The sequence below is a fragment of the Phyllostomus discolor genome, chromosome 2 (genome assembly GCF_004126475.2).
Source record: "Phyllostomus discolor isolate MPI-MPIP mPhyDis1 chromosome 2, mPhyDis1.pri.v3, whole genome shotgun sequence".
NCBI classification, from domain to species: domain Eukaryota; kingdom Metazoa; phylum Chordata; class Mammalia; order Chiroptera; family Phyllostomidae; genus Phyllostomus; species Phyllostomus discolor.
Window position 1 is genome coordinate 190,564,149 of NC_040904.2, and position 13,352 is coordinate 190,577,500.

At 35.5% G+C, this 13,352-nt stretch overlaps 1 protein-coding gene across 1 annotated transcript in view; it reads left to right on the top strand.

Moving 5' to 3' along the window:
• The window catches only part of LRP6 (LDL receptor related protein 6), a 138,837-nt gene that overhangs the window by 50,473 nt on the left and 75,012 nt on the right, over positions 1 to 13,352 (top strand). Inside the window, exon 3 of the mRNA XM_028533098.2 lies at positions 13 to 210. Coding sequence (XP_028388899.1) covers positions 13 to 210 — 198 coding nt within the window. The remainder of the gene's footprint in view (positions 1 to 12; positions 211 to 13,352) is intronic.

Below are 13,352 nucleotides of genomic sequence, written 5' to 3' on the forward strand. Positions count from 1 at the left end.
TATGATTTTTAGATTCATATACTGGACAGACTGGGGAGAAGTACCAAAGATAGAACGTGCTGGAATGGATGGTTCAAGTCGCTTCATTATAATAAACACTGAAATTTACTGGCCAAATGGACTGACTTTGGATTATGAGGAACGGAAACTTTATTGGGCAGATGCAAAACTTAATTTTATCCACAAATCAAATCTGGATGGAACAAATCGGTAAGATTAACTTTATAGATTTATTTTTAAACTTTAAGTAAATACCACATGTCTTGAGATAGTAATCAAATTATAAAGCCTAATTTCTTAAAGAAGAAATTAGTGTATTTCTTGCTAAGTGTCAAAGGAAAAGAAGAACACACTTTCAGTCTGCTTTTAAAAGGTAAATATGTGATTGAACAACAAATAAATAAAAAAATTTAAAAAGAGGTAACTGTATTTCTCATTTCTGTTGGTAACATTTAGAATTTATGAACTATATGTTCTTTTTCTTTACTCTGAGCTAATTTACTTCTTCAGTGGTTCTCAACCAGAGATAGGACTTGTACTCTCTCCAAGAGTGTTTGGAAATGTGTGGGGAGTTTTGTTTAGTATGAGGACCGGGAATGCTATTAGCATTTTAGTTTCTCCAGGGCCAGGGATGCTACCTTTTGCAATGTGCTGGACACCCAAGACAACAACGAGTCATCCTACTCAGAATTACGTGTAGGGCCAGTAGTTACTGCTTATGGAAACTTATTTGGTAAATCTCTAGATTAGAACAGTGGTTGGCAAACTTTTTCTGAAAAGGTCCAGGTAGTCAATATCTTGGGGTTTGTGGGTCATTTACGACCTCTGTTGCAACTACTTACCTCTGCTGTTTTGGTGTGAAGGCAATTATAGATAATACATAAGGGCATAGGCATGGCTGTGTTCCAGTAAAACTTTATTTACAGCATATATAGTGAGCCAGTGGGCTGTAGTTTGCTGATTCCTGGGGTAGGACAAAACCTACTGCATGTATATTACTGCATGTATATTACTGCATGTATACTACAGTATTCAAGGAAGACAGTTATAATACATAAACATGGAATTTCTCCTCAGATCATATTCAGATTTTTAAAGACACTATTTATGATAGTGTGTTTGAGTGATTCTTTGGATTTCTAGTGGTCTTATTCTAAGACTCCAACAGGAACCTAGAGAGCCTTAGGTAGAGTCAAAAGAATTTATCAAAGGGTAAGCATTTGTAAGTTATTTGAGTGATGAGTCAGGAAGCATTTAAAAGTATTAAAAACCAGAAAGATTTCAAGAATTTATTAAAATAAACTTTTTGTAGTAATGGAATAGTGTATTTTGGGCCTTGTTTCAAAAATGAGTGAAATGACTTACACCAAGATGGTTGAAAAATAATTGAAAATAAAATGTCAAACAAATAATAAGTATATGATGAACATAAAAACATTGTTGTGTTTAACTTCAAATTTGACTTTGAGAGGGACACTAGAAATTGAATATGGCCATGTTATAATTTTTTTGACTCCCTTGGTATACCTTCACAAAAACCAATGAAACTACATAGCCAATCTAAAAACATACCTTAAAACTAATCTCAGGCATCCAGAAATACAAGCAAGTAAGTAGGCAGACCACTAACAGTCAAAAGACCTGCATAGTGTTACTGCCTGTGTAAGAGTAAGGATAGAGAGGGCGGGGGAGAGGGGGAGAATGAGAGAGCATGAGAGAATATATATGAGGTGTTTCATTGAACTTAAATGCAGGAGACCTCCAAAATAGCCTCAGCTATTTACTAGACAATGTGGTGGACTATATTAAGAGCAGCAGCTGAAATGAGAGGGTGGGGGTTGCCCACTCCAATATCAGGCAAGCACGGTTGTGTCCACGGTGAAGACAGACAAGGGTAGAGCAGTCTGGCTCCAAAGAATTCTGGAAATGGCCTGCCAGAGTTCCCTTCCTGAACAGCGTACCTCACTGAGTAGAACAAAATTGAATAGAATGGTATCATCAGAATTGAGAAGAAAGGGGAAAATTAAGGGGAAGGAAAGAGAAGGTTCCCATAAATATGGACAGAAGAACAACTGGGAGATCTTACAAAGGAAGCTACCATAGTTTTTAATATTACATAAAAACAACAGGAGACTGAATTCTGTAAAGTTAGAAAACTAGCTTGAACCTTATTTTACATAAACATGAGAAACAAGTATCAAGGTAAAATCCCATCTAAGGTTATTATAAAGAACATCTTATCTATAGCAGCATTTCAACTTAACTTTGAATGTATACTTAAGCTCTACATTTTTACTCTCCCCTCCATGTTAGTGTTTCTGATGTCACAATTTACATCTTTTTCCTTGTATATTCATTAACACATTGTAGTTGTTTTTACTACTTTTATCTTTTAACAGTTATAAATACTAGATTTGTAAGTGATTTACCCACCACTATTACAACATTAGAGTATTCTGAATTTGACTAATTATTGTATTATTTATTAACCTATGTTTTGCCCACCCATGTATGACATTGTAACTATAGTTGATAACTGCTTTATGTAATTCACATTTCTTAAGAGAGTCAAACTTAAGTGTTCTCACCAACACCCCCTCCCGCCAAAAGCTCTACCACAGGTGTCCAGCTTTCGGCTCATGGGCCACATACATCCCAGGATGGCTATGAATGAGACTCAACACAAAATCATAAATTTACTTAAAACATTATGAGATTTTTTTGGTGTGATTACATGTTGCAGTGTATTTAATGTGTGGCCCACAGACACCAAAAGGCTGGACACCCTGCTAGCCAGTGTGGCTCAGTTTGTTGGAGCATCCTCCTGTAACCCATGAGGGTTTGATTCCTAGTGAGAGCACATGCCAGTGTTGCAGGTTCCGTTCCTAGTTGGGACTCGTACAAATGGCAGCCAGTCATTGTTCCCCTCTCACATCGGCGTTTCTCTCCCTCTCTTTCTCCCTCCTGTCCCCTCTCTCTAAAATCAGTAAGCATGTCCTTGGTGAGGTTTAAAAAAAACCCAAAAAAGAAAATCGAAAATAAAGTTTGTGAAATGTGATGTTTTAACTAGATGGGGGAATCCTTTCACAATTTGTATGTATATTTTATCACTATATACACCTCAGTGTCTTTCAGTTTTATTTGTGAATTATACCTCAGTAGAGCTGAAGAAAAAAAAACAATGATGAACAGAATAATGCCTTAATAGGAAACTCCCTAGTAAGATATGATCATAAAACAGATCAAACCTCCACTTTAAAATGCACTATCAGTAATTGACACACCAGTGTTATGTGTTAAAAGCCAATATAAATTAAAATTAGAGAGCTCAGAAGTGAGATGACAGAATCTTGGAATGTGTAAATAAAGACAAGTCATTTCAAAGAAGATAGCTAAGCCAGCAGGACCACAAAAGTGAATAAACAGAAAAGATCTTTAAAATAGAAGTTGAAGAAAAATTTAAAGACCAAAAGGAATGTGAAAAGATAAGAGGACTTGAGAGTCACAAATATGGAAGACAGGCAAACAAACGGCCCAGATAAAAAGCTTTTAGGAAGATAACCAAAGCAAGGGAACAGAACAAATATTGGAAAACTGTAATTCACGAAAAGTCTCTTAAAAGACGATTTGAAAACAACAGAAAGAGAACACTGTGTACCTGAGAACGTAAGCCAGAGCAAAAAACATCAAGATATATTCTAGTAAAATTTGTCTGTAGAAAAAGAAAATATATCTTGGGGCCTCTGAGAATAAGGTAGATGACTTCAAAAGGAAATTAGGTTAGTATCAGACTTTCTCACAGCAACACTCCCTGTAGTGTTAAATGGAGTTAGTGTTTTCATAGTACTACAAGTAAGAAAATGTAAGCCAATGATTTTTACCCAGCAAAACTGACTCTCTCCATATTAAGCAATAGATAACATTATCAACACATAACAAGTCAAAAAATGCTGTTTCCTTGACTCAGTCCTGAAAATGTTCTAGTGACTGAGCTTTAGACAACCAAAGTGATTAGTGAGATATCAAAAGAAGTCTTCATGAAAAGTATTAAAAATATAATTCCTTTTTAAAATTTTTTATGCTATTACAGTTTTCCCTATTTTTCCCCCTTTATCCCCCCTTCACCCTACACCTCCAACCCTCCAGCATCCCCCCCACTTAGTTCATGTTCATGGGTTATACATATAAGTTCTTTGACTTCTCTGTTTCCTATACCATTTTTGACCTCTCCCCATCTATTTAATGCCTATCAATTATGCTGCTTCTTCCTTGTACCTTTTTCCCCCTATTCCTCCCTTCCCCCTCCCCACTGAAATCCCTCCATGTGATGTCCATTTCTCTGATTCTGTTCCTGTTCTAGCTGTTTGCTTAGTTTTTGTTTTCATTGGTTTTCTTTTATTTTTTTAGGTTCATCTGTAGATATTTGTAAGTTTGTTGTCATTTTACTGTTGATATTTTTGATCTTCCTTTTCTTAGATAAGTCCCTTTAACATTTCATATAGTAATGGCTTGGTGATGATGAACTCCTTTAGCTTGATCTTATCTGGGAAGCACTTTATCTGCCCTTCCATTCTAAATGATAGCTTTGCTGTATAGAGAAATCTTGGATGTAGGTACTTGCCTTCCATGATGTTGAATACTTCTTTCCAGCCCCTTCTTGCCTGTGAGGTTTCTTTTCAGAAATCAGCTGACAGCCTTAGGGCACTCCTTTGTAGGTAACTTTTTCTTTTCCTCTTGCTGCTTTTAAGATTCTCTCTTTATCTTTAATCTTGGATAACTTAATGATGATGTGCCTTGGTGTGCTTCTCTTTGGGTCCAGCTTCTTTGGGACTCTCCGGGCTTCCTGTACTTTCTGAAAGTCTATTTCCTTTGCCAATTGGGGAAGTTTTCCTTCATTACTTGTTCAAATAAGTTGTCAACTTCTTGCTCTTATTCTTCTCCTTCTGGCTCCTCTATAATTCAGATACTGGAATGTTTCAGGTTGTCCCAGAGATTCCTCAGCCTTTGTTCATTTTTTTGGATCCTTGTTTTTCCATTCTGTTCCAGTTGGATGTTTATTTCTTCCTTTTGTTCCAAATCATTGCTTCGAGTCCTGATTTCCTTCCTGTCACTGTTGGTTCCCTGCATATTTTGCTTTATTTCATTTTGGGTATCTTTCATTTGTTCTTTCATTTTTCGACCAAGCTTAGTCAGTTCTGTGAGCATTTTGATTGCCAGGGCTTTAAATTCTCCATCAGATAGGTTGGCTATATCCTCCTCTCTCAGCTGTCTTCCTGAGGTTTTGCTCTGTTCTTTCATTTTGGCCCAAATAGGGACCAAGCTTTGCTTGGGACCCCTGATAAGCTGTAAGTTGGCAGGGCCTTCCATATTCACCTAGGCAGGGCAAACCTCCTTGTTGCACTAAGGTGCTGCCTTGGTTTCTCTCTGTTTGCTGCCTTACCAGTCTGGTTGTTCTGTTGACTGTTTCTTTATTTTCATGGTTGTCGGAATTCAGTTCAGTTTGATTTTCTGGCCCTTCTTGTTGTTCATTGATTTTAGATTGGTTGTTTTCCTCCTTCTGGTTGTGTGAGGAAGCAAAGGGTTTCTACTTACACCTCCATGTTGGCTGGAACTGAAAAATATAATTTCTTATAGTATGAAAACTAAAGTATGGTTAAAACTGAGAGTGTATAATACATAATGAATGTATGTTTAGATAACATAGATAAAGTACCACTATAAAGTGTTAAAGTGAGAATACAAGAATTACATGCAAAAATTTTGTTAAATTCTATAGTAACTACATTGCTGTATTAGTATTACTATTTGTTCTGAGTTTCTTGAGACTATTTATAATGTTGCATCATCAAGTAAGTGAGTAATTATCAGATATATTAATTCTATTACCCTTGCCTATGTAGGATTCTTGGTGTGGAGAAAGGAAATACAGATGTAATACTGCAGAAACTGATGACTCTTAATTTATATTGAAAATACTGACATGAACTCATTAGGTATTTCATATTACAAAAATAAATACATGCAAATATATGTTTATACTTTTATACTGAAGAGGCCTAGGGGAGCAAAAGCCTCCAGGTTGTAGTACTGAAAACCGTACTAAAATACTAAAAAGAAGCCATACCTTTAAAGTTAAATAGCTGATTCTAAGTCTGGCAAGAAATGTATAAGATAAAATGAAACATTGTCAGATCAAACAGCAAAAGAAGCTATTATAGACTACTAGGGTCATTTCAGAAAGCCTAGAGCAGGGGTGTCAAACTTATTTTCACCCCGGGGCCCCATCAGCCTTGCAATTGCCTTCAAAGGACCAAATATAACTTTAGGACTGTATAACTGTAACTAGGCCTTAACAGTTAAGTGAGAGCTCGGCGCTGCCACCAGGTAGAAACAAGGTGCCGGGCTGGATAAAACAAGGTGGAGGGCCGGATTCAGCCCATGGGCCTTGTGTTTGCCACCTGTGACCTAGAGAAATTACTTAAGAAGCCTCTCACTGGTCAAAGATTGATAGAAACTCATCAATCTTTGTTTAAACCCTTGAATTTATAGTTATGTTTTAAAAAGGAAGTGGTCACTTTCAAAGGATGTTTAAACCCTTGAATTTATAATGATGTTTTAAAAAGGAAGTGGTCACTTTCAAAGGATATGTAGGGAACCAGTTCATCATCTTGAACATTGATAACAAAGAGAAAGACTCAAAACAATTTATCTACCCTTTTCTATATGAACCTACAGGTAGCTAACAAAATAATAGACATAGGAAAACTATTTCACTTAAATGAAAAGGAAATGATATAGTTAGAATTACCATGAGTCTGATCAGACTTGCCATTTTCAGAAAATTTGCAGGTAAAACAGAGGACAGAGGACATACTGAGATATACCATGAGTGTACATCAGCAGATCTGGACATACAAGTCCAGATATCCCAGGTCCTTTAACAGATCACTGTAAAAAGTCATGAGGGAACCTATAGATTAAAAGAGACTGAAAGGATAGTGGAGGGAGGGATGAATAAGCAGAGTACAGAGGATTTGGGGGCTGTGAAAATACTCGGTGATGTTATAATGATGGATATGTGTTTTTATTCATTTGTCTAAATTCAGAGAATACAAAGCAGCAAGAGTAATACCTAAGGTAATCTGTGGACTCTGGGGAATTATGATGGGACACAATAGGTTCTCCAGTTGTAACAAAAGTACCACTCTGGTGGGGATGTTGATAAGGGTGAAGATGGTACATGTTTGGGGGCTGGGGGTATGTGGGAAATTTCTTTACCTTCTCCTCAATTTTGCTGTGAAATTAAAACTGCTCATTAAAAAAAAGAGAGAGACTTAAAATACATAACAAATGAAAGAAACAGGTGGTCAAGACTAAACTGTTTTTCTGTGGATGCACACTTGGGTAATAAAACTGTCAAGAAAGGTAAGGCAGTGACTACCATAAAGTCAAAATAATGGTTACTGTTGTGGAGAGGGAGGGACATAGGCAGGGTCCATGAAGGGCCTTCTAAGGTTCTTGGCAAAATTCTTTCTTGATCTGGGTTAAGTTTACAGGGTTTGCCATATAGTAACTCATTAAGTTATATATCTGTCTTGTTTGATTTTTTTCTGTATTTGCTTTATTTTGTAATAAGAATTTAAAGATAAGCTACTTGTGTGTTTTTTAGCAGTTAGAGTAAAGTGAGGTACCTGCAGACACTGTTGGAAAGGTGGAAACTTAAGAGCTCTTTTCAAGAGAAGGCTTTCATCATCTTAAATTTAAGAAGAATTTTTCATATGGAATCATTAGTGCTGTATTGGGTATTATTTGCAATTTTTGTGTGTGTGTTAATTTCATATTACTTTTTCATATTGGTCTTTGTTTAAAATTGAGGGGCATAATTTAGTAAAGGTAATTCTACAAAGCTACTGTTATTAAAAGAAGCTAATCTTGTCCTTAAAATAAGGATAGACCTGAAAATACCGAGAGAAGGTGTAAGCTTGATATCCTTTAAATGGTCTTCTTTAAACATCACCATTTTAACTTTTGCATTTGATAAGAGGATGTAGCAGGGCACAGCACCACACTTACTAGGTGTAGAGTACATGGTATTCTTTATTATAGAATAATAATTTGTGCTATTCTTTGTGAATAGAGTGCTTTCGATCATTTGTCAGCAGAGCATGAGCTTTGGCCACTCTTCGAGTGATAATGGACTTGTCCTTAAACTTTCACACTTTTCTAATTCTTTTTGAAATGAATAGTAGTCAGTGCATTTGCCAAAATACCATTCAAACAGTTTAAGGATACAAATTGGTCTTGGAAGGGGTAAGCTAATTGATCAGCACTTGGCCTTACAGAACAAGACCCATAATCTTAGATATGTTAAATTCTCCAAAGAAATCTAACACAGAAGTTAAAAAGTCTTACCATTCAGTTCTGGGAAAAGCTGTATGTATAGTTGCTGTGCTAAGTCTTTTTTTTCCTTAATTGAAAACTCACAAGAACAATACAATTTCCATGATGAACTTCGAAGATTCATTTCTGTGCCACTTCCTTAGAAAAGAAACAACAGGAATTTATAGTATATACTCAATTATTCTATATTTGTATATCTTCTTCCAAACAATCTTTCATATAAGCTGTGGAAGATAGTTTAAGTGTATCAATTGTTTTTGGGCATAGATAATTCAAGGCTCTCATGCATTTCCTAACATGAATTAATTATGCCTCCTAAACATTATCCCTGCAGAAAGTACATTACTTTTAAGACTCTCATGTCTTTGTGAGATGAAATAGACACTTTTTCTCCATTTGCAATGGGGGAAAACTACAATATTGATCTTTTAAGAAAAAAATTATTGATATATTGTTAGGATGGCAGTTCTCCTTAAACTAGTCAATAGATTCAACACAGTCTTAACAAAGATTCCCAGAGGAGGTATTGTGGGTGCATATTAAATAAAAAGTTAAAATAACTCAACTGATTTTGTAAGATTACAAAAACATATGACAGTTTCCTACGTGATTGCAAGACATACCATAAAGTTGGAATAATTAAAGCAAGAGGTACTAAATCTAAGAACAGATAGAGTTCAGTGGAACAGAATAGAGTTCAGAAACATGGCACATGTATATGACTAATTGACTTTAACATAAGTGTCAAGGCTGTAAATATGCTCTTTTAACCTGTCTTGACAGACACTGAAGAAAAATAATAAACTTTAAAAACTAGGAGGAATATAAAAGCCCTCTCTGGAAAATTATAATTCCTAATTATGAAAGTCAGGTTTTCAAGTTCAGGTTATTAAAGAACACTTTCTCAGTGTAATTCAGCAACAATAGGAAATGTGACAGAATGGTGGAGGCAAGTCTAGAAAGATGGGCAGAAGTTAGATCATAGAAGGTCTAATATTCTAAGATAAGGCATTTGAATTTCATCTTGAAAAGTATTAGGAGTCATTTCAGGTAGTAAATTGACATGGTTGGATTTGTCTTTTAGAAATATCATTTTGGTAGTTGTGCATACAATAGTTTAAAGATTATTTTACCTTCTTAAATCTTCCAGTGCATCATCACTGTTTTCAGGAAAAAGTACAAAATCTTTTATTGTGAGTTAAATGCTCTAATTTCCTTACCTAATTTTAAACATGTTCTGACCACTTTTACCCTTTGTGTACTATGTCCCAACCCTAATGAACCACTTGTGGCTCTCTGAAGGCATCTATGATGACTCCTACATTTCTGCTTTAAATGGTTGGTTGGGGGAAGTGTCATTCGTTGAGATAGGAAATCCTGCAAAAGGGGATAGATTCACTTTTCTCCTTCCCTTTCCCTTACCCCTTTCCCCTTCCCTCCCACTTCCCCTCCCTTCCCCTTCCTTCCCCTTCCAACATAGGAAAAGAATAAGTTTGAGTTCAGCTTGGACATGTTTGCATTTGAGTTGTTTACAGGAAAATTATGGTGATAAAGTCTAGAGACCTTTGGCTTTATGAGCCTGCAGTTCAGCAGATTAGTTTCAGAGGAAGATATAGATGTATAGTTATTATCAAGTTAATGGTTATTGAAGCCATGTGCCATAAACAGGGGGGATTTTACATCAGTGCTAGAGATTTAGGAAGAGATAAGAACCACATACCAGAAATCTTGATGAATTCTCCAGGGTTTGAGATGGAAGGACATCCCAATCTGATTAGGCTGTTGCATCATCACATCCTTGTTCGCCTGGGTTCCAGGAAACCCCTCAGACCCAGGCAGAGTGACATGTTGGTCACCTGCTGAGTTTGTGAAGAATCTGCTTCTTTGAGAAGCAACTTGAAGAGATTTACCCAAATCAATAATAACCACAACTCCAGGTATGATGGCTGGAGGTGAGGGTGATGAGGAGGAGGTGGAAGGTAGGCCTCAACTAGATTCTGTTAGCATCTCTGGGAAATACACCATACACTGAAGGACATACATGGCAACCATGCTTGACATGATTGCGCTGACTGAGCATGTTATGCAAAGATTAGAGGTATAGTTAAAGCCAATTATGAATGAGCACAGTGGTGCCAGAGAACAAGCAGGACCACTATAGCAGCATACTTCTTGGTGCTACTAGAAACGTGCAAAAGAAACACATGAATATGCTGCTGTTATCACTAGTTTCAGATCCCTACCCTGTGATTTGATTTTGGAAATAAAGTGAAGCTGTAATACATTCAAAATTTATTCGCCTTCCTTCTTCTGGATCTGGAAGCTTAGACTAGGAATTTGCAGACTGTAAAAGAATTGGTCTCAACTTCCAACAAAGTATAAACCTCCCACTGAAACACAAGATGATAGAAAAAAAATAACAGCACATGAGAAGGTACTATAATTCAAATGGATGACCCATATTAAGGAATCAAAGCAGATATCTTCCTGTAATTTCTTATAAGGTACAGGAGAAAAAAATTATCAAAGCTCAAAAGGACACATGTATGAAAAGATAAGTAGTATGAAAGAATACATTCAAGATCAGTAAAAACAATGATAATAACATGATTGTTCAATTTAAAATACAGTACAAACACTGACAACCAGATAGATGACCAAAAAACCCCAGTGAAATGGAAAATAACCTCTAAATTGTCCCACAATTTGGAGAAGCAGAGATGAAAACAATAGAAGAAAAGATTTGAGACATGGAAGTTGAACCAGAAGTTGTCCCTGTGTTGCTGTAGCAGGAAGACATTCTTAATATGTAAGGAGTCAGATGTGTCTTTTATATTCTTTTTCTTAAAAACTTAATTGATATACTTCAGAAGATTAATAGAGATGAATTAGACTAAAGATCCAGAGTGGGAAAGGCAGATAATTAAATATTTGTGAAGAATAAAATCAGTTAAATAAGGAGTTAAATCTAGTAATTGCTTTTAATGTGCTTTTAAAAACTTAATGCAGCTGTGAGATATTTTGGAATAGAACATAAAAATGATAGCACATATTATCTAAAATTCCAGGTTTTATCAATAAAAAAAAAAACAACCAGTAGTGGGATGGTTAGATAAGAAAGGACAGGCAGGGGTAAAACCATGTTAACTTCTTACCTTTACAGGGGGTTTTAGTAAATACTATCTTATTCGTGACATTGATAATAATCTTAAAATAGGATGTTACATGGTTTTAAAATGTAAAGGTTATTAAAATTTTGATAAGTTCGTATATCCTCTAATCCCTACAGACATAGAAAGAGCATATAAATTTAGTCTAGTAGGAAAGTACATGATAAAGGGGAGAGGTAAAGTGTAAGGGAAAAAAAGAGAAGTTGAAGAAAAGTGTAAGATCAAGCAGCTGTGCTCTTAAATATAAATGTAATAATTCTGAATATTGAACAATATTTTTAACCATACTGCCCTATTGTGATTTTTTAAGTTGTATTTTTTTTACTCTTATAAACATTGTTGGAGTAAAGAGGAGCTTGTGTGAATCTACATCTTTGATTACAACTTTAGAATTACTAGAAGTATGATTTATATATCAAAGTGCATAGAAATTTTAAAGCCAATCTTTGTTTTATGGAGTGATTTTACTAATTTCCACTGCCACACACACAGCATTTCTGCATATCTTATCTACCATTTTTAAAATACTAAGTTAAATTAAGAAAAGATAATCTATTTGGGAATTTAAAAGTATATTTTACTTGTATTAATTGCACTTTTTCTTTACTAGTGAGAGCACTTTTCATAGTGTATAGTAGATTATTATTATTTGTGGTAGTTAATTCTATAAAGTTGTTGCATGCACTGAAATAGTGAAAAGTGAGCCATTGCTTTCAGGTGAAATACAGAAATTAGGTTCCTGGTAACTGTAGTCAAAACATTTTTATTAACAGATTACTATATAACCCTTAAATGTATGAGGCCTGTCCAGAGAGTATCCAGCCATGTAATGTGAAAAATAGGGACATTTATTGAAGAAGATAAAAGATAAAAGAAACATTGTTCTATGTACAACTCAGTTCCCTTCAAAGTAGGCACCTTGGAACCTCACACAGTTCTCCCAGTCCCCATCAGCTGCCCTGTTATATTTTTCTGAATCTCATCAACAGTCTGAAATCTCTTCCCTTTCAAAAGGTGATGTTAGTTTTTGGAAAAGCCACAAGTCACAGGGCACCAAATCTGGGCTGTGAGGGGTCTGAATCACCTGGGTGATTTGACGTTTCACCAAAAACTGCACGAGATGTGACACATGAGTGGGCACATTGTTGTGATGAAGCTGCCAATCACCAGTTGCCAATAGCTGTGGCCTTCTGAATCATTCGAATAGTTACCGTGAAGGAATGTTCAAGCTTACACACAATTTGATGTAGATTTGGTGCTTTACTTGCTCAGTCATTTTGAATGGGATGGCTACACAGTACATATGCTTGCTCAGTGGCATCTACTGCCCCCACTGACTAGTACAGTAAAGTCATTGTTCACACATGCACATTCCAATGCCTTAACTGTTTTAAAAACAGAAACCATTTGATGTTTGGGAATTGCTTGTATTGTTATATATACATGTACATATTCTACATATACCTGTAATGATGAAAGACTAGAAAGGTATACTTTGTATTTCAATTTTTTTATATCATTATTTCTTATATAATCATGAGAAAATAATTACTTTGGGAAAAAGTGAATACTAGATTTTGCTGAAATGGTTTCATTCTGCTTCTGTCTTACCTCTACTCCAGATATATTAACTTTACTTCTGTCTGACCTGCCTATAATTTTCTTGAACACAGTATATATAGCTCAGCCTTCCTTTAAGTGAGGCTTAGATGTTTAAGATGTTATTTACATTATTTGAGTCATTTGCCCATTTTAAAATTGGGTTATTCATCCTACTGTTGA